The sequence below is a fragment of the Sander lucioperca genome, chromosome 20 (assembly GCF_008315115.2).
Source record: "Sander lucioperca isolate FBNREF2018 chromosome 20, SLUC_FBN_1.2, whole genome shotgun sequence".
NCBI classification, from domain to species: Eukaryota; Metazoa; Chordata; class Actinopteri; order Perciformes; family Percidae; genus Sander; species Sander lucioperca.
The window spans coordinates 3,229,425-3,256,485 of NC_050192.1; the positions used below are offsets into that span (position 1 = coordinate 3,229,425).

General features: G+C 40.9%; 1 protein-coding gene across 25 annotated transcripts in view; it reads right to left on the bottom strand.

Annotated features, from left to right (window-relative positions):
- Window positions 1–5,461: 5,461 nt before the first annotated feature.
- celf2 (cugbp, Elav-like family member 2) overlaps window positions 5,462–27,061 on the bottom strand; it is a 237,852-nt gene continuing 216,252 nt past the window's right edge. For 12 of the 25 annotated variants that reach the window (XM_031300315.2, XM_035995825.1, XM_035995816.1 and 9 more), the window contains 5 exons: window positions 25,502–25,630; window positions 18,244–18,423; window positions 14,484–14,627; window positions 10,101–10,273; window positions 5,462–7,891 (listed from right to left, as the gene is read on the bottom strand). In XM_031300315.2, the coding sequence (XP_031156175.1) occupies window positions 10,146–10,273; window positions 14,484–14,627; window positions 18,244–18,423; window positions 25,502–25,630 (581 nt within the window). In that variant the 3' untranslated portion in view covers window positions 5,462–7,891; window positions 10,101–10,145. The remainder of the gene's footprint in view (window positions 7,892–10,100; window positions 10,274–14,483; window positions 14,628–18,243; window positions 18,424–25,501; window positions 25,631–27,061) is intronic. The other 13 variants (XM_035995826.1, XM_035995817.1, XM_035995823.1 and 10 more) reach the window with 4 other exon arrangements.

A 27,061-nucleotide genomic window follows, 5' to 3' on the forward strand; every position in this document is an offset into this window, starting at 1 on the left:
TTAACTAGCGTCACATGCAGCGGTGTTTGTGTTGCCTGTATCGTCTTCAGAGCACCAGAGAGAAGAGCAGACATATCAGTGGCACCAGATTTCGGTAGCCAGGGTTGGCAGGAAGAAGATTTTTACAAGTAAATGTTCCAGTTAATGATCCAGGCACATTCTCGTCTCCCTTTTTCATTTTACAGTAGAATGGTGGCTAGAACAGCTCCGGGTCAAACGTCAATATGGAATGGATTAATCTGCGTTAATCTGCGTTATTTTTTTTAACGCGTTATTTTTTCTCAGATTAATTAATCGAAATTAACGCGTTATTTTGACAGCCCTAATGGAAACATATTTTTTTAGGAGACAGGGTTGATAACTACGGAAGAGGATTAGGGCCCTCCTCCACGCAGTTGCTAGTAGCCAAGGAGGACACGGAGGATTAAAAAAACATGATCGACTCTTCAGAAGAGGTAATTATCTTCACTCGAGTTTCTGCGTACGAAAGTCACCAGACGACTTAATCTTGTGAACGTAGCCATACTGAGAAATACAGAGAGAGTTGTGTGGAGGTGATAGTCTTAATTAGCTTTGTAGCAACTCATTCGGCAATGGCTTGAATGTAACGGACGTTCATTAATATCAAAAAGTACTACGTACTAAATCTTTAAAGTCAAAATTCTGAGAATAGAGTCAGAATTCTGAGATTAAAGTCAGAATTCCGACTTTTTTTTCCTCAGGATTCTGACTTTAAACTCAGAACTCAATACATTTTTTTTGTTTTTTAAATGTGGCCCTAATCCTCTGACACAGGAGTCGACAGCGCAGATCTAAATCTTGGTAAAAATGTGACTCAGCGTATTTCCCAAGACAGCGAACTCTTCTGTTAAGCTAATATGGCATTTGACTTTGTGTGCACCCAGCCAATGTGCTTCTTCTTCAACTGGTTAAACTGTGGTTGAGATTAAATATGGAGTTGCCAGGATTCCCAGGCTCCCGATCTTTTTTTTAGGGGTGGGGGGGGGGTGGTGACGACTTATTTCTCAACTGTCCCGCGACGACTTGGGCTACACAGTAATATACATACAAACACTTTGATGTATATTTACTATGTTGTAGTGAGAACAGCATAGTGAGTTGTCACTAGGGATGGAGTCAACTTTACTATGAGGTAGAAAACAAAAACAATGTGCACACGAGAGGGAAAGAAGAATAGAAAGAGAGAGAGAGAGAGAGAAAAGAGGAGAGAATGGCGGGGAGAGGTTGTGAAACATTACAACATCGGACAGCCACTGGAACATAACAACACAGAGAGAGACAAGTATTAGGAAAAATGGTTTAATATAGGAGACAGAAGCAAAAAACTGCATCACACAAGAACATACGTTTACAAAAATAATTCTGACTGCTTCAGCTACACAGTTAGTTCACAGAGAAGGACAGAGAAACCGGAAAAATCTAAACAGCTAAAAGCAAAAAAGTTTTCTAATTAGTTGATCTCTTTATTAAACTAATACATTAATCCACTGAAGGTGACTAAATATTTCTATTCCTTTTTTTTTTTTTTTTTTTTCTGCTCTATAATTGTCTTAATCGTGTAGACGGCACAATACAGAAGTCAAATGAAACTTACCGCTGTTGTATAGACAAACTTGCTAAGAACTATTTAAGAAAAGCAACAACAAGAAAAAAAACGATTAAAAGGATGGGACGCTCACCTTACCCCTCTGTTTTTTTTACGGAAGGAAAAGAAAAGAAAGAAAGAAAGAAAGGAAAAAGGAAGGCAGAAAGAAAGAACAACACTCAAGTGAGGAAAAAGAAGTGAAAGAAATGAAGCCAAAGATCTTCTAGAAAATCTTATATCAAAAGCCAACGTTCTTGATGACCAGCTAGAAATCATACTCGGGGACCAGTCAGGGTCAGGCCACACCACCAGGCCAGACAGCTTTTTTTTTTTTTTTTTTCGAAGATTTTTTTTGTTGTTGTATCCTTTAATCTCCAGTATAAAAAATTCCACTGGTACAAAATGCATAAGTACAATCAGTTGTAGAAATAGGAAAGCCTGCATTTGTTGTACTTTCTTTTTTTTTTTTTTAAATTCCCATCCAGTGACAGATTTCCAAGTGTTGTCAAACAAACATACATCACGCTTACAGGATCCACCGAAATGCATTGACTTTGGCTTCTCTCGAGACAATAACTTTGAAACTACTGAAATTGTTTTCGAGAATCAAAAGAAACAAAAAAAAAAAAAACCCCAACAAATTCTGGATAACTTCTACAGACAAGCTCTTCATTTTTTTTTTTTTTTTTTTTTTTTTTTTTTAACGGCACGGAAAGAGAAAAACACAAACACAAAACATTTCTTTTCCTCAAAAAACTTTGACATAAGCCATAAAATGCAAAGAAACGACAAGTTCAATAATTTTTTTTTTTTTTTCCTTTCAGATTTCATTGTTTGATAAATAGCACTTAAGATAATTAAGAAAGAAAGGAGAACAGAGAAGTGGAACAGTGACGAGATAGAGAGATTACGACAAGCATCGGCAGATGACAGCCCCTGAGGTGAGCCGCTCCACAGGAAACCCCGTTTTCTACGGCCCTCTTTGTGCTTCGACATTGAAACAAAAGACGAGATGCTTCCCACTAGAGACTGTGCAACGTCGGGACTAGTGTGCAACTCCGTGAGATTTGGCAACATAGTTTTCTTTTGGGACAGTTAAAAATGTCTGAAAATCGCGCACACAGACGTATAAAGAAGCAAGTCCAACTTAGCATGGATTATGTACACTGTAAAATCTTTCACCGTAGATTTACAATAATATACTGGCAGCAGCATCGCCAGTAAACTACTGTTTATTTACAGTAAGCATGCTATTTTTAAAGTGCTCATATTGTACTCATTTTCAGGTTCATAATTGTATTTAGAGGTTATATCAGAATAGGTTTACATGGTTTAATTTGAGAAAAAACACCATGTTTTTGTTGTACTGCACATTGCTGCAGCTCCTCTTTTCACCCTGTGTGTTGAGCTCTCTGTTTTAGCTACAGAGTGAGACATCTCACTTCTGTTCCATCTTTGTTGGGAGTCGCACATGTGCAGTAGCTAGGTAAGGACTACTAGCCAGTCAGAAGCAGAGTATGAGGGCGTGCCCTGACAGTACCTAGGTAAAGACTACTAGCCAGTCAGAAGCAGAGTATGAGGGCGTGCTACGCTAGCAGCTAGGCGAGCATTATAACGTGTGTTACAAAGTGACCACGTTTGTCTCTGAAGTAAAGGCTGGACTACAATAGAGCTGTTTGGAGCCGTTTGTGAACAGTGTTTTCTGTTGGAGATGGTAAGTCCCTTTTAGGGTGGACTTTGGGCTGTTTCACTTTATAAACCTATAACGTGCACAAAAAAGATATATAACACAATAAAGGAAAGGGAAAAACCCCAAAAGCATAATATGAGCAAATTCAATTAAATGTGAAGGTATTTTACTGTAAATAGACAGTTTCGTACCGTATTATTAGAATTTACAGTCATATACTGGCTGCAGTGTAATTCCCGCCTTTTCCTTTATTTTCCCAAGATGCATTGGTATTAACAGTAAATGCCTGTAAGCTGTAACAATCGCAGATAGCGCTGTCATATTATTATTATCTCCCAGAATGCATTGCCATTTACAGGATGATCCTGTGTAACATTAAAGCGGTAAGATACTGTGAATTTCCGCTGTAAATTTATACATCGAAGGTTTTACAGTGTAGCCTCCAAACTTAAACGGATAAAAAACAAATAACGTGTGCGAGAGTGAAATGTGCAATTGTGGTTCCTCGGATCCAAACGCTTTTTTTAGACACTGTCTGCAGCGGTTACGACGTGGAAACCTGCTCACGCGCCGGTCAGAAAAAGTAACACTGTTTTGGACTTGGAATACTCCTTCCTGTCCAGCTTTTTATACAGGTAGTTATGGCTGTTTGTGGCACTGCTCATGTGTGTACTGCATTTAGAAAATGAAAATAAAGTCTGCTCGCCTCCCTTCCATGAGATCACATAAAGTTTGGTATTGGGTTTTTGGACTTTGAGAGGATAATGAAAAGCATATTGCCTTCATATCTTGGCTGCGGCTGTTGTTTTGTGTGTGTGTGTGTACCTACGGACGTGACCCTTTCCTCTCCAACCAACAAGCGCTTTTTATTTCCCCTGTCGCTACTCCAATAAGACGTCTCTCCACATAGCTCCATTTCTAATAAGCCCGGTCAGCCATGGGAGACAACAACCAGGGCCGAAGATCCTTTTTCAAACTTTCTTCTCCTCCTTCACCGCTGCGAGAACAAACAGCCATAGTGCGCTCCATTTCTATTCGGAAGTCGGGTTTGCTGAAGTCGGAAACACGCCCCCCTAAACTCGGATTTCTATTATTAGATTAGTCTAGCTAGCTGTCTGGATTTACCCTGCAGAGATCTGAGGAGCAGGTAACTAATTCAATGACTATTTAAATTACAACACAAAGAAAGCGGAAGGTAACGGCCATCCGGCAGAATTTCCGGCGGCACTTGAACAATCCCAGAAATGAAACGTCGTCGATATAGACTAACTCGGGTGTGACGTCATTCCCAGCTTCGGCTTCCGAGTTCCGATGTAAATGGAGCGCACTACCACTTCAGCCTCTCTGCTCTGTCCGAAACGGAACAAAAATGGGCGGAAGAGCGAAACCCAGGACTTTGACGAGTGGGACGTTAAACTGCACACAAACAGTGAACCTGGACTTGGCACACATCACTGACCGACCGACTGACAACATCTTCTACTCTTATAATACTGGTACAACGCTCCCTGGTTAAGGCGACTGGTGAGCTTCTGTAGAAAATAATGCTGCCTTTTTTTTTTTGCAGACCGTAAACTAGGCTTTCAGGGAGGGGGTATCGGGGGGCAGTTGAATAGACTGACAACACTGTGCCATGTAAACGGCTCGACTATGAGAATGTCAATAACACACTTTGGCATCTGAACATGATTTTGGCCCATTACACCACAGGACTCACACACGGAGAAGTCTTAACAACCACTTTAAAAAAGAAAGAAAGACGTCAAAGGATATGTCGAACGAGATAAAAAACTTGCCCGGGACTGTCCCGCCTCTCTCTTTCCTACGGAAGAGGATTAGGGCCATATGTGAAAAAAAAGTGTTTTGAGTTCTGAGGTTAAAGTCCGAATTCTAAGAAAAAAAAATTCCGAATTTGGAATTTAATCTGAAAATAAAGTCAGAAATCTCACTTTATTCTCAGAATTCTTACTTTAAAAAAAAAAAAGTAAACTAAAGTCAAAATTCTGAGAATAAAGTCAGAATTCTGAGAATAAACTCAGAATAAAGTCAGAATTCTGAGAATAAACTCAGAATAGTCAGAATTCTCCAAATTCTCAAACTCAAACACATTTTGTGTGGCCCTAATCCTCTTCCCCTACCTGGTGGCGGCGTGTGCTTTTATTCCCCCCCCTCAAGAGATGGAGGCTGGTTTGTGAATGAGCCAGCCTTGCCCTGTGCTTACATCATGAAAAAAAGCGAGCGTGCTTGTCTGAGGCGATCCACAACAGTAACGATCCTCGCCGTCTGAACGGAGCCCGGCTACAACAACTCAGAAATGTTTTAGAACCCTACAAAAGGGATAAGAGGACTTTTGGAGAAATAAGGCTTCACGTCTGACTCTCGCTTCCATTATTTTTTCAGCTGAAGAGCGGGGCCGCGTGCGAGAAAAAAAACAATCAGAACAATACATCTTGAAGCCTGATGTCTGTGTGTGCGGATACTAACAGAGAGAGAGAGAACAGGAGTGCAAAGATTTGTGGTAAGGCTTCGATGAATCAAACGGCTGTACAATGGCTAAAAATATCAGTGCGTGATTCTCGCGTGCGCGCTTTTTTAAAAGTGTGTGTGTGCGCACGCTGGCGGGCGGTAGCGGTCGCTGTAGAGGCTTTCACACTCAGGGGCTCTCATGCACAACAAGAAAGTAAAACTGTGATGTCTGCACGAGAATGTGTGTGTGTGTGTCCGTGTGTGCGTGTATATAGATATATATATATATATGACACATGGGCACTTTTTTTTTTTTTTTACATCTTTACAAAAAAAAAAAAAGGCAAACATGACATTTTCAGGCAACAAGACCACAGAATAGCAAGTTAACAAACTCTTTTTTAAATCTATATTTTAAATATGAGGGATCCATACAAAACACTTATAATAAAATACCCATGTTATCAAATCATTTCACAAGAAGTTACACGGACGCGCTAGGCAGGAAGTACCTTCAGAATTTGGCACTAAACTCCACTGATCTCCTCTTTTTTTCCTTTATTTAAGACATTTTTGCTGAACAACAAAACACACCTAAATATTGTTTCCCACGAGAGAAATAAAAATCATAATGACATTGATCCTTCACAAGCTGACATTTTATATATATATATATATATAGATATATTTATATTTATATATATTTTTAGGAATTTTATATAGCTAATTAACCGACAAGAAATTTAGCAAATAGGGACTCCTTAAAAAAAAGAAAAAGAAAAAGAAAAAGAAAAGAAACAACAAAGTAACTATTATAGTAATATGAAAGGCTTTGTCTATTTGTTCAAGTAAACTGATTTTTTAGTCTTCTCTTGAAAAACATGAGACATTTAAGACCGTTGGACTTGTGATGAAACCACAACTAAACTCACGAGAAGCACCGACGTTAACGCAGGTTACAGGTATCTTAGTATTTTTTTTTTTTTTTTCCGTTCCTCTATACATTTAAACAGTAGAAAATATAGGTCATTTCATCATGTGCATTTAAACCACGGATTGTCTATCTGTGAGTCAGTTCAGCAAAAGGTGACACAAGTAGGTAGCATTTCTCCCACCCAAACAGGGCAAATGTCCTTTTTTTTTGAAATTTTTTACCTTTAAACTACTCTAGAAAAAAGTGGTTCTATATATAGACTTTGAATGAGAAACAGAGCCACTTAAAATGGCCTTATCAAAAAACTTTACACTGCCTGAAAAATGTAAAAACCGTTGGAGAGCTCTGAGAGAGAGTCTAATATTGATCAGACAGTTTTTATTCAAAACTGTTTGGAAGTAGTCTTATTTTTTTCAGAGAAACTGGTGCCGACTGCTTCTGGCCCGGTGAGTTTTTTTTGTTGTTTTGGGGTTCCATCGGCGCCAGAAGCAATGTGAAGCGCCAATTCCTGTAGTGAACTTTCAAGTTTACTTTAAATGAAGAAGAACAAAAACTGACATAAAGAAGAAGAAGAAAAAATAAAAAGCAGGAAAACATACTGAATGGAAATCATTTGTTCTTAAAATCAGGTTGTTGCTTTTTTTCTCTCCAAAAAGAAACATTTGTTTGTTTGTTTTTTCCATAAAAATCTCAGTCTTTTGTAACGTTTGTCATATGCAGCTTTATATCTTTTTCACATTGATTCATTTTTCTTACCCACCCATCCTTCCCTCCCCCCCCCCTTTTTTTTTTTTTGGTCGCCTCCCTTGAAAACCCTTTCCCGGAAAACAGATCCAAATGAGGTCTCATGCAAAAAAACAAAAACAGAAAAAAAAACCAACATGAAAATCAAAGTCCAAAAAAGCTAAAAGTTCAAAGTTCAAAAAAAGGTCAGTAGGCGGCAGCGGAGGAGGAGGAGGAGGAGGAGGAGGAGGAGGAGGAGGAGGAGGAGGAGAACCAGGTTATGATCAGGTGAGCTCGGAAAAAAAGACATCAGAAAAAACAATGACGGGGGAGGAGGAGGAGGACGATGACACTTTATTTGTTTTTTGATGGGGGGAGGGGGGGTTGTTTTGTTTAGAGTTTTTTGTTTGTTTGGACGCCACGGAGACATGCTAGGCAAACGATGAGCTAACAGGCATGGAGATGGGTTGTTCTAAAAGGGGGAAAGAAAAAACAGGGGAGAGGAGAGAGTTACACACAGAGAGCCAGAGCACCACACCACTACAGCATTTTGGTTTTTTCTTTTGTTGTTGTAAAAATCAGGAGTAACAACAACAACAACAACAAACAACAAACAACAAACAAACGACAACAATGCAACCGGCAGAACAGCAACACCACTCACTGATTTCATTGGCAAATTTTTTTTAGCTATGATTTTGTTTTGCTTTTGTAAAATGATATATAATGTTATAGGTCTATACTAACAGGCAACAAAACACGCACGCACGCACGCACGCACGCACGCACGCACGCACCTACGCACGCACGCACACAAAACACACAAAACACAGCACCCAAAGCATTATCCATCAGATCCCAGATGGATGTTGTCATTTGGGAGAAAATATTCATATTTTTTGTTTGGGAGAGATGAGGGGAGGGAGGAGAAGGGGGGTCTTTCAATTTATTTATTTTTTTTTTTAAATTTTAATTTACAAAGATTTTAAAAGGTGTGGGGGGGGAACGGGGGGGCCTACAGACAAACAAAAAACGCAAACACTCAACAAAAAAAAAAAAAAAACGAAACGAAATAAGTGAAAACGCGAGGAGGAAAAAGGTAGAAAGTCGGACAAGTGAAGAAGTAGTCCCACTACGGATGGAGAGAGGGAGAGAGTGGTGAAAAGATAGAGAGAAGGATGGATGGATGGATGGATGGATGATGCATGAAAAGCACAGGAGACGTGTGATTAAATAAATCACACACGTGGAAGGGCGGAGAGAAAGAGGGTGGGGTGGGTGGGGGGTTGCGGATCGAATGGCGGCGGAGTTGTGATTGTGGTTTCTGCACTGAAAAAAAACACGAAACACATGGGAGAACCCAGTTCAACGAGACTTCTCCACAAAGGGGGTCTACTTTAACGATGCTGTATACTTTATAGGAGTCCAATAACTTAACGATAGGCAATAAATAAAATCCTTTTTTTTTTTCTTCATCTGAGGCAGTAAAAATGTCGTATAAAAATAGAACTGCTTTTTTTACAAATAAAATTTACAGGCCTGTGGCTTTCTGTACTTTTGAATTACTTCTTTTCTTTTTTTAAATCTTTCAACAAACATCAAGTATTTTCAGTCACCACCCATAAACTATGTTCTACTGTTAGAATTATTATCATTATAGCCTTCCATCAAATTCCGGATGTTATTTTTGAAAATGTCCTACATGCTGTAATATCCCTTTTCACAACAAAGACCAATGTGATCTGAACCAGAGAAGTAGTTGCTATTTTTTTTTTTCACCTTCTGAGAAATAAAAAAAAACAGTTTTTTAATATTTTCACATAAATAATAAGACATAGCTGGAGTGTGGTTTTTTTTCTTTTCTTCTTGTGGTGGTGGAGTGGAACTGTACGGCAGGCTGACGTCGCCACTGACTATAATGTAAAGAGGCCACTAACGTTTTGCAGCCTTTGCTCCCGGGTTGCCAGCAGGCATAGAGGGGGTTTTCAGAGAAGCAGCGGCGGCCTGCGAAACCAACACCGCGGAGGTCAAAGGTCGAATGTGCATATCGGCGTGCGCGTCAAAAAAAAAAAAAAAAAAAAAATGAACCCTTCGCCAGGTCTCAGGTTCACAACGAGAGAGAGAGAGAGGAAAAAATATAAAAAAAAATAAATCATCATGGCTCCTTTGTCTTTACCTCGGTTCTGACTGTAACTAGTCCTCAAAAATGTATAAATAATCACTGAGAAATAAAAAAAATAACTTTGAAAACAAAGAGCTACCCAAGATAGCTACTTCCTTCCATTGTAAAAAAAAAAAAAAAAGAAATTGCACAAAGTAATGGCGGTAATGGAAGCGTTCATGTGTGTCAAAAAAAAGAAAAAGAAATTGTAATAAATAATAATAATTCTTGAAAGCTAACATAAAAATCTTCAAAAAGGCAAGAGAAACAAGAAAATTAAAATAAAAAAAATAAAACAAGGCGTGTGTGTCTCCCTCAGGGTGGTTGTAGGTGGTTTCCCCCTCCCTCCCACATCCCTCCCTTCCCTTCTTTCACCACCCCCCTCCCCTTCCCTCCACCCCACTCCGCCCCCCCCAGTCCCTGTGTAGAGAGGTCGTGGCTCGGTTTGCTGTTTCTTATTTTTTGTTGTTGTCATTTTCACTGTTTCATGGGGGGAAGGGGGGGGGCGGGGGGGACTTACCCTAGCAGTGCTAACATGGGGAGCAGATAGACCCTAGTGCTAAGATCAGTACGGTTTGCTGTCGTTCTTGGAGCGCTTCAGCTGCACCTTCAGCCGCTTCATGCCGATCTGAAAGCCGTTCATGGCCTGGATGGCTGCCTGTGCCGACACGGGATTGTCATAGCTGACGAAGCCTGCGGGGGGGGGGAGAGAAACCAGAGACAAGGGAATAGTTGGTGAAAAAAAAGGAAATGGAGCAGGAGAATTTGACAATGTGGCACACTGGTCCTTTTTCCACTTGGCATTAAACTTGCAAAAGGCTGCGTTTTAAAAACATTCAATTATTGTTAAAAATTTGGTTTAGATTTGGTTTGGTTAGGATCGGTTGATATCATTTTAAAGTAGACTTAGCTAGTATGTAATCCTTTGACTGAGTAACGTTTGCAAGATGGCTAGCTAAATTAGCTACTGTTGAGTTGTGTTCATGCCATATTGTACAGACAGTCATTTTGCACAGCCGAGAGTTGACTCCGACACATCAGGAATTCCTGACAGTTAGGCTAAAAGAGCCCTCTCCATCGGGGAACTGAAGCCGTTATCTCTGCTCTCTTCAAAGCCACCAGACTCCTTTGACAAAAACTGAAATTTTACATCGCAGAACACGGGAGTTGCTGGTCTACCACTGCCTCCATCGGTTAGTTATTTTGTGTTGGTGTAGTCTATATCCTTCGTGTTCCACTTCCGGCATTGCTCCGGTGCTGCAGGAAATTCTGCCGGATGTATGTATTTCCCGTTTCCTTCCGCTTTCTTTGTGTTGGAATTTTAAACTCGGTGAAATTATGAGGACTATGGTTAACTGCTCCTCACATCTCTGCAGGGTAAATTGAGACAGCTAGCTAGACCAGCTGTCCAATCTGAGTTTTCTCTCACGTGACTATTTTGCAGCCGCTCTGTAGCAAAATGCAAAAAGGTATGTATAAGCACCGCCCGTGATGATTCTGATTGGTTTAAAGAAATGCCATTAAACCAGAGCATGTTTTCCTCCCATCCCCGAATGCTATATGGAGTAGCCAGACTCTCCTTCAAGGCGCTTTGGAGGAGGGTCTGGCAAAGCGAGACTAGTGTTAGTGTAACTTTGGTGAATCTGAATGAACCCTTTAAAAACACTAAAGTCACACAACACAAACTAACTAATCGATCAAGGCAGCGGTAGAGCAGCAACTCCCATGCTCTGTGAGGTAAAATGACTGTTGTTGTCAAAGGAGTCTGGTGGCTTTGAAGAGAGAAGAGATAATGGCTTCAGTTCCCCCGCATAAAGGGCTGTCTGACAGCAAGGTAAAGCTGTGAAAATATTCTAAATATAGCGTCCACTTAAACTGATATAGATGTTTTTAGGTGTCTAAAACACGTTTAGCTGCTGCCCCCGTCCACAGCAGTACATTGCTTAGCTTCCGTGTCGGTACTCCTGCCTGCTTCTCCAAACTCTACTGTAGCTAATACACTGACTATGGAGAAGTACCTCATACAACCACACTTATAAACATCCAAACTATCCCTTTAAGTGTCTACAAACCCAATGCAGCGCTAACAGTGGAGATAATTGCCTTAGATTAGTTGCTAGCCCGTTGGCTAGCAAGTTGGCTCTCTTCACTAGCCTGTGTCCGCTAATGCTAATAAGGAAATAAGGTCAGAAACATGTTTAGTTTTTATTTGGCCGAGTTGGAGGCTAGTGAACCAGACCTGCATAAGCAGCAGAAAAAGGATGGATGGTATAATGAGACCACGGTTGAGATGATGACGATTGGCCTCTATATCGCCTGTTGTATATTTCAGCATCTCTTAAAATGAATACCACATTCCCCATACTCTTCACAATTTCTTTATGCTTGTTTTATTCTTTGCAGCAGACTTCCCTCCAAATCTGACACAATATAAAATACAGGCGGATACCAACACGCTTCTCCTTGTTTATTTACAGCAACTATACTCATCACAAAATTAATTTGTGATAATAAACTGATGTGAAAATACTATGAGAGGCACTCTCACTATGTTTCGGTGTCTTGAGATCTGATTTGTCTTGTTTACATCTGCATTAAAATACACCCCTGGTACACAATAAGAAAAGATTAAAATGTAATGACTCCCAAAGGGGAGCTGGGTAGTTAAATGTAATATACATAATAGTAAAGCATGAGAAGCATGAGTCGGCAAAACAAGGGCAGCAAAGACGAATGCAGTGAATTCTAAATCAATATAAAAACACTGGTGAAAATGTCAAAATCAAAGGTTTTGGAGCAGACAGCGAAGTTATGTTTTGTCTTATATTTTTACTGTCTCACAAAGTCATCTTTGTGCACCCTTCACTTCCTCTTGTAATATGTGCAACCTCTAAAACTGACAGTCAACTCCTCGTCTGGCTTGTCTCACATCCATCCTCACCATGCATTTTATTTTTCTGACAAGTATCACTGCTGTCTGTTTGTGTTTGCTGTTGCATTTCTGCATCCACGCTTGATTTATTTTCTGTTTCCCTGAGATGCGACGTGAGGAACGGAGATGCATTATATTTAGGTTTTGTTGTCAACATGGACGGCACGTGAACATCTGCGGTATACTTAAATCCATTTCACCCTGGATTAAAAGCTGTTTTTTTTACACAACAATCAGGTAGAGTTTTAATACCAGGTGGAAAGGAGTCACTTATTGTCCCAGTTAAGGGTCAACAAAGCCTGTCCCATAACATTTTTAATTCCTGTAGTCTGGAAGAAAACACAGGGAAATACAAGACCTTGGTTTTGAGTGGTTATCAATAACAGGGAATGGAAATGTTGATTAATGCTTTACTGCAGGGGTCTTCAACGTTTTCTTTTTAACCCTTGTGTTGTCTTCCCGTCGACCGTGCAACTTTTTATTTTTCTGGGTCAAAATGTACTTTTTTTTGTCAACGTTGTGGTCGTCTTTTTCGACACTTCTGTCGCTTTTCCCCAAAGAGATTTCTTTTTGTCACTTCTTACCGATGTTTTTGTCACATCTTTTGTTAGATTTTTTTTTTTTTTCCCACGATTTTGAAGCCATTTATGACATTTTTGTCACTCTTTTCAACATTCTCTTATCATTTTTTTTCCTCAAAATGCTATAAAATTGAATAAAACACCCAAATTCAATGAAAGCACTGAGCTGATCTTTTATTTTACTTGTGATGAGTAATGGTTGTATGGAACCATCCACGTTACGTTTTGACAAATTGGTTGAAAGAAACCCAAATTTCTGATATGGAAATGTTTTGAATATGGGTCAAATTTGACCCGAGGACAACAGGAGCGTTAAGCCAAGGATCCCTTAGCTGAGAGAGAGATGGAACAGGGACCCCCTACTACATATATTGTATATCAAATGAAGTTGCATATTAAACTGGGCATACAACAACTTGTAGGGTGGCCTAAAGCCTTTATACATACCTTTTTTGCATCGAATACTAAGCTATTAAAACAGCCTAAGAATTTTTGGCATGATTTTATAAATCATGTTTTAATGTTAAAACATACATGTGACACAGTGAATCCTTAGGATTATCTGTGTCTGCGGATGGCCTTAGAGACTACCTAACCTATAGGCCAGTAAGCAGTGGGGACTTATATTTGCTAATAATATATTAGATTCATGTTAAGACTTTTGAATTTTTTTAAAGAACTTAAAAATTTTGCAATCATTTGGAGGCCCCCCTGCATTGACTCTGAGGACCCCCTAGGGGTCCCAGACCCCCTGTTGAAGACCCCTGCTTTACTGTATGTGACGTGGCTGCATGATATGATGAAAATATGCGATATGCTATAACGTTGTTGAATATGGCGATAACGATATTACTTGCGATACATAAACAGATATTAAAGTGTACGCGGTTCTGCTGCTTTCAGTATTCTGCTAAAATACAAAAAAAATGATAGTTAAATAAAAAAAAGTCAACATTATTTCATTGAACAAACTGAACATTGAATTGAACATAAACGCACCACTAAAAAAAGAGGGACAGTTACATTTTTAAGTGCAGTTTTCTACTGATACTCTCTTTCAACTAACTAAACTAAACTAATCTCTGAGTGTCTTTCGCGATATGTGGCAGCATTCGCAGTGTTTATTGCGCAAGTTTATATTGCGATAACGATAAAAACAAATCATATATTGTGCAGCCCTAGAATGTGACACATCCTGTCGTTTTGATTTCTAGAGGAATTTGCTAGAATATTAAAGTGTTACTGAATTTTCCATCATAGAAAAGCCTTCCTTCAGAGGAGTCCGGCCCTTGGACACAGTTAAGGAAAAAAAAGGACAGATAAACTGCAGGCATTAGTGTGCGTTTCCCTTTTAGGGGAGCACACACCGACGCCTGTACTGCTGACGTACCGAAGCACTTGCTAAGGTTTGTCTGTTTGTCGATGAAGACTTTGGCAGAGACCACGTTTCCGAAAGGCATGAACATCTGCAGTATGTCCTGGTCTCCAAACTCCTGGGGCAGGTGGTAGATGAACAGGTTGGCACCCTCGGGACCTAGAGGGACGAGATGCAGAGCGCGTGTATAGTCAGAGCGGCTTTTCATTTAAAGGGATAGTTGGGATCTTTTGAAGTGTGGTTGTATGAGCTACTTCTCCATAGTCAGTGTATTAGTAGTCTATATCCACGACGTTCCACTTCCAGGATTGCTCCAGCGTGGCCAGAAAAATTCGCCAGATGTCCCTCTTTTGTTCTGTTGCCTACCTTTCTTTGTGTTGTAATTTTAAAAACTCTGGTCGATTTCTGAGGACTATGGTTAACTGCTCCTCAGATCTCTGCAGGGTAACTCCAGACAGCTAGCTAGACTATCTGTCCAATCTGAGTTTTCTGTTGCACGACTGAAACAACTTTTGAACGTACACATGTTCCACCAAAACAAGTTCCTTCCTGAGGCTATTTTGCAGCGGCACCGTTGCTCCGTGCAGCGTCTAGCGCCGCCCAAGACGATTGCGACTGTTTAAAAGAAATGCCAATAAACCTGAGCACGTTTTTCTCCCATCCCGAATGTTGTGTGGACTAGCCAGACCCTCCTCCGCAACGCTGTGGAGGAAGGTCTGGCAATGCGAGACTAGTGTGTTAGCTACAGTAGATGGTGGTCAGCTACGCCCCCTAGTTTGGAGAAGCAGGCAGGAGTACCGACAACGGAAGCTAACCAATGTCCTGCTCTGGACGGGGGCAGCAGCTAAACGCATTTTATGGCGCAGATATACTTGCTTTTAACTACCGCTGCCTTGATCAGTTAGTTTGTTTGTGTTATAGTGTGACATTGATGTTTTAAAGGGTTAGGAAATAACACAACTGACAAACAAACTGACCGATGGAGGCAGTGGTAGACCAGCAACTCCCGTGTTCTGCGAGGTAAAATGTTTTTATCAAAGGAGTCTGGTGGCTTTACAGAGAGCAGAGATAACGGCTTCAGTTCCGCGTCGTAAAGGACGTTTAGCTGCTGCCCCCGTCCACAGCAGTACATTGCTTAGCTTGTTGTGTCGTGTTGGTACTCCTGTCTGGGTCTCCGAACTGGGGGCATGCCGAACACCATCTACTAGGGGTGGGGAAACAAATCGATTCACATATATATCGTGATTTTTTTGCGACTTTTAAAATTGATTCTTTCCCCCATTTTGTTTAAAACATTTTTTTTTTTACCAATGATTCACCTAAATATTTTTCTGTTTATACAGTACCACCGACGGCCACTCCATCATATACATTTCCAGAAAAACAGACAGAAAGCAGAAAATGCAGAAAATCCATGCTATGTTCTTCTTTACAAATGAAATAAATGTCAGACTACTGACTATTAACTATTAGTTTTTTAGAAATATTGTCTCTAGAAGTGTATTCAACTTTTTTTTTCTTTTTTTTTTTGCATTTATTTATTTAAAACAGGGACAATGTACAATATACATTAACCTTAGACAGGAGAGATGCATTTTACCAGGTTGTAGCACTTGTGCTAATTTCCACCTGTAGTCCCTGGGCAGGCTGATGTCAACAAATAAATTTAATAACACATTTATCCCAAAACCAACATTAACATGATCATACCCTTGTTAAAGAAGGAAAAGAAAATCGCAATACTCAATATACTATTGAATCGCAATACTTCTAGAATCGCAATACAAATCGAAACTGGCAAACCTATAACGCGAAAGAATCGTATCGGGACAAAAGCGTATGGCCCCAGCCCTACCATCTACTGTAGCTAACACACTGACTATGGAGAAGTACCTCATACAACCACACTTTAAACTAATATCCCTTTTAGCAAAACTGCCGAAAAAGGGATTGCTGCATTGTGGCAACTGCTGTGCAGTTGTCATAGGAACGGAGCTGAAGCACAACGTTTAGCACAATATCGCGTGGCCTTGAGTCCGTTATTGCTTTTAAACAACACTCACCAATTGTATTGGACATTAAACAAAGATGAATGCTTTTCATTTTCAGTTAATAATATTTTCCGCTCTCTACTGACAAAAGTAGTTCCCTATTCTCTTGCTTTTGATTCATTCATTCATTCGGCTGCATGGTGCTCTCTTAAGAGGAGTCATAGGTCGCTCCGTCCTTCTATCCCACATCCTAATCCTAATAGGTCACATCTCTCAGAATCATAAAAAAAAAAAACGCTCTCTCTCCACTGCTAAATGAAGCTGGGAGGGAGACCAATGGCTGTCCCATCTTTGTCTCCCTGCAGGGGTTTGAACTTCTGCGTGGACTGTCAAAGAAAGAAAGCGTCTTTACAAATGGATCTTTTTGTTTGAAGCATAGATGGGAAGTGGACAAACAGACATTTCTCTATTTGTTTTACTATTCATTTCATCATCGGCTTTGTATTAAACACTGCCGTTGAAAGCTTTTGGGAAAAGTTTTCATTCAGCCGCCAGGTTTCTGTACGAAGGTGGCACTTTGCAACAGCACTGACATGCACACTGATCAAAATGACCTTTTCTCTTCCACAATACAAGAAAATGAACTATACAATCATCAACAAAACTATTTAGAGGTTTGACTAAACAGAAATATACCAGAATGATTCCTAACTAATTCATACTGACTGTAAATTTAACATTTTCTGCTGTTAAAGTAACGCCAAGCTCTTTCAAAATAAGACAGAACGTGTAAATTCCTCTATTTGTCTTTTGGTTCATTTTGGGTTTAGCTGAAAAACAAGGCCTAACAATCACTTTGGTGTATGTATGAATAAACAAATCTATCTTTGGTAAAAAAGTGTTTTAAAGCGGAGGTCATACTGATATCAATACAGTATATGTATCCGATACGTAGAGCTCATTATTTTCAGGAGGGAAAAAATCGGTGAATTCATGTGTTTATTTTGAACAACCAAAAATACACAAATGTCCCCAATTTTACCAAAAGCATCTCGTAGTTCAGCTTTTTTTTCCTACTTAATTAGCAGCTAATTTGTGTTTTATTTCCCGCATCATTCCTTATAACAATTAGCATTTTCTAAGCTGTTCTTGTTGAAGAAAACATAATTTAATGTCTTTTTGCAGCAGGAAACAGAACTTTTGGTTGCGTGGCAACAGAAAACTCCAGGTGAGCAATGTGGGTGCTGCTTCATTTAAAAAAAAAGTAGTGTTTGTTTACATATTTATAATATAAAATAATCTTGACACTTGACTTATGCATGTTTGAAATTATGAATACCAACTTTTGCCTTCTAACAGGCGATTTAGAGTCCCTATTCGTTTAGATACATCAGTCTATCCTGTTGCTTCCAATTAAGATCTGGATCCGAGGATATCATGTAACATGTTTCTTTGCCATGGCTGTTGATATGTCTCTTAATCTTTGTACTATATGTGTAATTGTTGTCTAGCTCTGTGTGTATTTTTATTTTTATTTTTTTTATTTTGAGTGGAGCTGCTCTGGAATGCAAAATTAATTTCTGTGTGAACTGACAATTAAGTTGTATCTTATCGCATCTTTAAATGGATTCATTTGTGACATTTTATCTAGATATTACACTACTACGAGTGTCAGCTGAGAGTTTAAATAACTCATGTTGTCTGTCTGCTGCCGTAAGCACTCTGAATTCTTACTCCCACTTAGCAGGAGTGATAGCGCAGGCGGATGGCCCCAGGCTACTGACCCTCTTTCTGGCTGCCGGCGGCCCCTTGCTGCTGCAGCAGGGACTGGCTGTAGAGGGTGGGCAGCGCCGCGGCGGCATACTGCTGGATCCCTGAGTAAGCCTGCGTCAGCGCGTCCATGGTGCCTGCCGTCCCGTTGGTGAGCCCTGCGCCGCCCAGTCCTCCGTTGAGAGCCGCCATACCTGAGAGCATTTGAGCAACTTTACATAAAACCCAACAATAAAGAAAGAAGAGTGCACTTACTCATTAGCGCTCCCGTTAGAGGTTGTGTATTCACCACACACACTATCACACAAACATAAAAAACGCACACGACTGTTACTGGACGTCGCACACGCACACACACACACACACACACACACACACACACACACACACACACACACAGACACAGACACACACACACACACACACACACAAAAGCACCCACACACACACACACAAACAAACACACACACACACACACACACACACACAAACAAACACACACACACACACACACACACACACACACACACACACACACACACACACACACACAGACTAGACTGTAAGATACACACGTCACGTCATACACAAAAGACACATTGATACTACAACGTCTTACACAGGACACAGAAAATAACATTTTAAAGTACAGTATGGGTGTAGATGATGACAGCCAGAGCTGCACACAGGTGTCCTCCAAATCATAAGCACGCAGTGACGTATGCACGCACACAAAGACACACTAAGATAAAACGTAAAACACCTGAATGATCACGTAAAAAAAACACTTTGCAACACACTAGCAGGGGCGTGGCTGTAACGCAGGGCCACCTAAAGGGACACATTTCCCCATCTGGTCTTAAAAAAGTCCTGTTGGAGCTTTTGTGCCGCCAACTCGACACTAATTTTAAAATGGCCAACGAAGCCGTGTGGGAAGGAACTGAGGCGTGGTGGCCGCATCTGCTGCTGGGCTGGCCCCCAGTGCCTGAAGCCTGAGAGAGAGGGCCTTTTAAGGACAGCTCACGGGAAGTGGAAGGAGCCAACAGGGAGATGAAAGGAGTGGGGACTAGAACTTAAGAGTTCGCAACAATAATCCTTTTTGTGTGAATTTGTTACGATTTGTTCAAGCTAATTCACTCTTTGTAAACAAGTTCTTTGTGTTCAATGCTGTTTATCAGTTAAGTTCCCCTTGGTGTCTGGGTAGGGCAGTCCATGTGGGTTTATAAGCCCTTGTGCATCCTTTAGAACTTAGATCCGTTTGGTTAGGTTGCAACATACTTTATTATTTAGTTGAACTCTTTTCAGTTCTGAAAATCATTCTTTTTTTTCAACTTTGTCCTGCCTTTCTTGCTTGGTCACTGACATTAAGAAAAAGACGCTATCAATTTGAATTATGGGTAGTGTAATAGTCTGCGTTTATAGAGAAAAAAGCCTAATAAAAGGGTCTAAAAGTCTATTGTTAGTCTCTTAACTTTAAGCAATATTACAGTAAATGAATACCTATATAATAAAGACCTACCAACAACTCTAAAGCTCACAAACATCCGTTTTTTAGATTTGCAGTATATAATGTATCCGTTCCTATTTTATGCTGTTCTATTTCCTTGACTGTCCCAATTTGTTGTCTGCAAATACTGCAGCTTGGTCAGTGACTCCGTGTCTGATACCAACGCACAAGGCACCTTTTTCGCGTCTGTATGACACGCACCGGGCTTTTAACTGCTCGACTGCTGCGTTGTGAGATGGTGTAGTATATAGAGGAGGAGGAAGGGGGTGGATGGCTGGGTCAAACAAACACAGGACTTTTACCCTGTTTGTTTCCGGTGTAAAACCAAAAGTCTGGGCGTCTGGGTAGCTCACGTGGTAGAGCGAGTGCCCATATACAGAGGCTCAGTCCTCGATGCGGTGGCCACGGTTTTGATTCCGACCTGCGGCCCTTTGCTGCATGTCATTCGCCCTCTCTCTACCCTTTCATGTCTAAACTGTCCAGTCACAAATAAAGTCCTAAAATGCCACAAAAAAAAAAAATCTACGTTGACTTATTTTAACTTAAGTATGTAACGTACTTAAGGTTAAGTTATTTTAACCCAAACCAAGATCTTTTCCTAAACCTAACCAAGTTGTTTCATTGCCTGAACCTATAACCCTTCCCTGCACATTGAAAAATAACGCCAAAGGCGTTAAAAACATGACGCCAAGGGGTCCTGACCAAGCATCCGTACTGTATGTGAAAAGTTGGGAGTTAGAATGTGTCGATTATTCAGTGTTACTGCCTTATATAAAGCACATTGAATTGCCGTGTTTTGCATTTCACAAACAGGAGCAGTAGTAATGATTCATCCATCCAAACAAACAATAGGTGTAGGGCATCCTGATAAAGAGGAAGGATTTATTAGTTTCATGGAAATTTAAATTCCACATAATCTGTGATATGTGAAATCACATAATGGTCCAAATAAAGAAATTTCACATAATCCTTCCAGGTGCCGTCGGCGAGAATTATCCCGCCACACGTTCCGAGCAGCTCGGTGAAACATCGACAGCGAGGTGTGATGTGCTTTTCCAGACTGCGACGTCTCACTTTAGGGGAGTTGAAGACAGGCACGTGGAGCGCGGAGGGAAGGGTGGACGGGGTGGGGGGTGGGAAGTCTGGTTTGAAAAAAGTGAAGGAACGCAGCGGTAACACTCATTAGCTGCTTGTAACGGCTTAATATCACGACGGAGGGCAACTTGTCTGAGGGGGTCTGACATTGGCTCGGTGTCCTGTCGCCTCACCGTCAGACACAGTGAAATAAATTATCACCGCGGAGCCCCGGATTATAGGTCACTCATTTATTCAGGAATAATTGCACCGGTGACCTTTGCAATTCAATTAAGGGCCTAGATGTGTTTAAATGAGGGCGGTTGGTGGTGGAGGGTGGGGGGCGGTGGATAGATGAGGAAAGGGGCACAATGCGGAGAGAAGGGTTAGCCGGGACAAAATGGGATGCAAAACAAAAGCGACCCATTCTGTTTGAAGGGACGAACATGTGTGTGTGTGTCCTGTGTGTCCTGTGTTTCTGTACCTGCGTGTGCTGGAGTTGACGTGTATATGATTTACACAGTGGAAACAGCTACTCCAGCCGAGGACCGCTAAAGGTCAGAGGAGAATAATGTGGTAGAAGAGGCCGGCGGTACAGGATCTCTGCTGTAATAACAGCTCTGATTAAGATCCCAGCCCTGTCTCCCCCGCAGGTCAAAGGCAGGACACACAGCGCACGGCTCGGCAGACGCCGCAGCCTGCGTAGTCCATACGACTCACGTGGATAGAAACGTCTCTCTGCTGTGGATCGAAGCAGACTGTCAAGTCAATCCGGACAACGGACTTATTTAGACTTTGAATTCGAACGCACTTGATACTGTACCAGCCGCCTTGCAAATGCCTTTTATCTATATATAGCTTCCTGACAGGAATAAAGTTGTTGGAAAACTGTAATTTTTTATTTTTTATTTTGGTGTCAGTTTGATGTTAACTTTTTGTGGTATTCATGTTGTACTTTGTGTGTGAAAATCAAATTTGGCGTGGAAATAGGCGTGTTTGGTGCTTTTTGGGAAGTACCAAAGTGTGCATACATCTGTAATTAGTTACGAGTTGTGATGGAAGTAAGTAAGAGGTAAAATGAATGCTTCAAAAACACTGCTATCATGGCTCCAAACAGGAATTATAATATGGAAGAGAAGTTCGGAGGAGAATATTTCTAGCAGCCCTGTTGAAACTATAGTGAGCGAGCACAAGTGCTAGTCACTACTGAAGCAGCGGCGGTGAAGTCTCCATAGCACCTGCTAGCAGCGAACGACGCCAAACACTAATGAGATATGACTCGAGTTACCTCAAATCTAGATTCAGTTGGAGTGGGACGGAGGCAGCGGTGGAAGAAGTATTCAGATCCTTTACTTAAAGTAAAAGTACTAATACCACACTGTAAAGAATACTCTGCTACAAGTTAAAGTCCTGCATTGAAAACGTTACTTAAGTAAAAGTATGTAAGTTTCATTAGGAAAATGTACTTAAAGGATTAAAAGCAGAAGTACTCAATGCAGAAAAATCCTCACATTTTAGAAACAGGAATTGAAAAAAGCCTTAAAAGCATCAAGCCTGTCTTCAACTCCCTAAAGTGTGACGTCGCAGTCTGGAAAAGCACATCACACCTCGCTGTCGATGTTTCACCGAGCTGCTCGGAACACGTGGTGGGATAATTCTCGCCGACGGCACCTGGAAGGATTATGTGAAACTTCTTTATTATCTATCTTTATTATTTATCTAAAAAAGGATCAAGAGTGTTAAAAGTGTCAAAAAAGGGTCAAAAGAGTGTTAAAATCTTCAAAAAAGTGTTTAAATCGTCAAAAAGGGTCAAAGACGTCAAAAGAGTGTTTAACTTGTCAAAAAAGGGTCAAAGGCGTCAAAAGAGTGTTGAAATTGTCAAAAAAGGTCAAAGGCGCCAAAAAGAGTGTTAAAAGCCTCAAAAAAAGGGTCAAAGGCACCAAAAAAAGGGTCAAAGGCGCCAAAAAAAGGGTCAAAGGTGCCAAAAAAAGGGTCAAAGGCGCCAAAAAAAGGGTCAAAGGCGCCAAAAAAGGGTCAAAGGCGCCAAAAAAATTGAAAATCGTTCATTGTTTAATCATCTCATCATTTCAGCTATACTTGTAGGCCGTTATATTGTTGGGTAGTTTCATTTATAATAAATGTATTTTATAAACTACATGTGTTTTGTGTGCAAAAATCTTAATTTGTAAAGTAACTAAAGCTGTCAGATGAATGTAATGGAGTAAAAAGTACAATACTTCCCCCTGAAATGTAGCGGAGTAGAAGTAGAAAGTGGCATGAAAAGAAAAGACTCAAGCAAAGTACAAGTACCTCAACATGTGTATTTAAGTACAGTACTAGAGGAAATGTACTCAGTTACATTCCAGCCCTGCAGAAAAGGCAACAGTGACACGAACAAACACGATGTGAAACGACAACAACACGAACCACGAACGGAGACACGTGAGGCGACAGCAGCGCGCCAGCTCTGCCGGGGGAAAAGGCACAGCAGCACTCTTACAGCAAGCATTACCCAGGACACAACCAGGAAGCGGATGAAGAAATGGAGGAATGAACGGTGGAATGGATGAAATATCGGCTGCCAGATGAGTCAATGATTTAGCCGGCAATGAGAGCGCGAGGACAATTTACAGAGTGAATCTGAGACGCAGAGAGACGACAGGAAGAACCAAACTCAGCGTAGTTTGGTTTGTAGTTTGTTGTCAAACATAAACATTCTGAATATATATATTTCTTTTCTTTTTGTCTACGATCTTTTCTTCTGTTTTTTTCGCTTCCTCAATCATTGTTTGTAATACGTAGACTTTAACGTCTAAAATGAAGTGAATGATTGACTTTAAATCTACAAAAAATGAATATATGATCAATTTCCACCCTACAAGCTAGAGCTTAACTATTATTTTCATGTAGACTGTGATACATCCTGTACCGCCATGGACATCAGAGTTGGACAACTGCATGTTTTTTTTTTTAAATACTTAATATTAAATATAGCGTATGTCGAGTTTTTCTGTTTAGCACAAAAAAGCTCTGCTGGATCTGTTAAAAAGTGTTTTCAATGTAAAGTTTTAGGGACAAATCTTTTTTCCTTTCTTTAAATTTGTCGAAATTCAAAATTATTTATGAGAAATTGTCCGTTTTTCTTATTTCTCAGTATTTTTTTTGGGGCTGTTTAGGCATTTTTATTAGATGGTACAGACAGACAGAAAAGTGGGGAAGTCGCCCCACTGAAATTGTCAATTTGAATTATTTAATTCAAAAACCGACATCAATCGAACTCTTAATGCCGCGTTGGGTGGCTGCGTCTCTCTGCATCGGCTCACAGGTTGTGGTAGCGATGTCGCCGATGGGTGTGGATGGTCGTAGCCAGGGTGCGATTTGCCAGGGGTTGGGGGGGGGCGTGGTACGTGGGATTTCCCCCATTCTGGTCTATATATCCCTGCCTCTGCTGAATTCTTTTTGATCAATTCTTTTTTATTTTTTACAAAATGTATCTCCCCCCTCAATGTGATCAATGCTACTTCACCAATAGACCATATATTATATACCTAAACTAGTATATATATAGTAGTAATAGTATTTTAAACTAGTATTAGTATTTTAACGCTCCTGTTGTCCTCGGGTCAAATTTGACCCGTTTTCAAAAAGTTTCTATATCAGAAAATTTGGGTTTCTTTCAACCACATTGTCAAAAATTTTTTTAAATAACATGGATGGTTCCATAAAATAAATGATCAGTTCACTACTTTCAGTGAATTTGGGTGCTTTTATTCAATTTTATAGCATTTTGAAGGGAAAAAAATGACCAAATGTCAAAAAAAAAAATACATTTTAAAAAGTGTGAAAAAAAGAAAAAAAAACTTTCAAAAAAGTGCAAAAAAACCCCTGACAAAAACATTGGAAAAAGTGACAAAAAAAACTTGGAAAAAAGTGACAAAAAAACTTGGAAAAAAGTGACAAAATCGTCGTGATAAGTGAGAAAAAGTGTCGACCAATTTTAGCAGAAAAACAAGAAGTTGCAGGTCGACGGGAAGACAACACGAGGGTTAAAGCGTCGTAACATGAACAGTCTGTAATGCCATAGAACGATCAAATCAGAGCGGCAGTTGCTGGTTGTATTTAGCCGCTACAGAGCTCCGGGACGCCGGCTCCCAGCAGCAGTTGTTTAGCTGCCAATAGGTGACTGCAAGCCAGCTACAGGCACCACCAGATGACGGTCCTTTCAGGGGCCGTGGATGGTAGTGGAGTTTAGCAAGAAAAAGTGAGTGCCATGCGGCGCTGACAGTTAAGTTTAGGCAACAAAACGACTAGTTCAGTTCAGGAAAAAAAGGTCGTGGTTTGGATTAAAACACTCCCGAGGAACAAACAAGCGTTTCCTGGGTGAAAGTATTTTGTTATCGCAGCGAAGTGAACTCCACTCTCTGGCTTGAAAGCGTTGCTTTAAGTTGATGCCACGCTATCACAGTGTCACTGTGATTATTTTCCATTGAATATCGTAATTCATAAATAAGTGTTTTGGCACGGCTGGCCGAGTGGCATCATATCCATCTGTATTGAAAGGGGGATTTAATTCTTGCATGTTTTGTTGTGCATGATCAAAAAACATCTTCTGCCTTTCTCACAAATCGCACCCTGGTCGTAGCGGAGGTGTGGGTGAAGGTGGAGTGGCTGATGGCAGGGTGAATACTCACTGTTGACGCTACCTGCTAGTGCATTAATGTTGTTCAGGCCCACGGTCGCGCCTGCCAGGCCCTGCAGGGTGCCCAGAGAGGTCAGAGAGTTCATGGCGCTGGCGTTGGAGCTGGCTGTTGTGCCCGCCGCTGCGGGAAGAGTGGAAGGAGAGGGAGGAAAGGGAGGAAAGGGAGGAGAGGAAAGGGGCGGAGGTGAAGAACAAGATGGAGCGAGTGAAAAGAGAGGGACAAGGACGGAGGCGAAGAGGGAGAGTAGGAGACAAAGAAGCAGACGTCTTATACAAGCTTCGACAAGGTTCCCTCGAGCACAGGTGAAGCTTTCTTATTAAATGCATATTAAAAACTCTTTACAGGGTTTATGCAGAAGGTGCTACGTGTATAATTTAACATCGCTTTGAAACATTCATGCTGCGACTGCAAACAACTGAAACCACTGCTGAGAAGACTGGCTGGCTTCGTTTCACCTTCAACAAAGGAGGTTATGTTTTCACTGCTCTGCTTGTTTGTCTGTTGGATAAAAAAGAAAAAATCTAAACAATTTTAATGCCAATTGGTGGAAAGTAGATTCATTATCGGGGTTTGGTGGAGACAGCAACACCATGTGGACACTTTAGAAGTTCTCCTACGGCCCTATTTTAACGATCTAAGCGCACGCCGTGAAGTGCCTGCCTCAAGATAGCAATACGCCAAGAATGCACCTGAACACACCTCCCTGGAAGACCAGCATGACCATGGGCGCACAGATGGGCCCAGGTGCATTCACTATTTAAACGACGTGGACGCTGGACGGGAAATTGACAACTGCGTCGGTCTTAAACTAGCAAAGACCCTTGCGTCGGGCTTTGTGCTGCGCTGCGCCGCGCCGGGTGCAAGATAGGGCCCTCAGTCTCGCTTTGCCAGACCATCCACACGCTGCGGAGCGGAGGAGGTTCTGGCTAGTCCACAAAGCATTCCGGGATGGGAGAAAAAAACGTGTTCTAGTTTATTGGCATTTCTTTAAACCAATCACAATCATCATGGGCGGCGCTAAGCTCCGCACGGAGCCGCTGTAAAATAGTCGTGCGAGAGAAAACTCAGATTGGACAGATAGTCTAGCTAGCTGTCTGGATGTAACCTGCTGAGGAGCAGTTAACCATAGTCCTCATAAATCCACCAAATTTAAAATTCCAACATAAAGAAAGCGGAAGGAAACAGACATACATGCATCCGGCGGAATTTCCCGCGGCACCGGAGCAATCCCGGAAGTGGAACGTCAAGGATATAGACTAAAGTACTCCTAACTCAGCGAGACGTAGATGCAAAGTTCTTTGTTTCTGGGATTTTTAGGTTGAAGATGAATCGATGTAGGAACTGATTTCCACCGTTTATTTTAGAAATCTCTTCTTTTCAGCATTTCTCTTTCAAATTACACTATAGCTATAACTTTAACTCATTGTTCGACTTGCTACTATGTGCATTTTGATGCTGATCCGAATGGTATGTTCGTGGGCAGGGACTGTCTAAACGTTGTGTTTTTGGTATGAAAATTGCCATTTTTTGGAAGAAAAATTGTCAAATGTT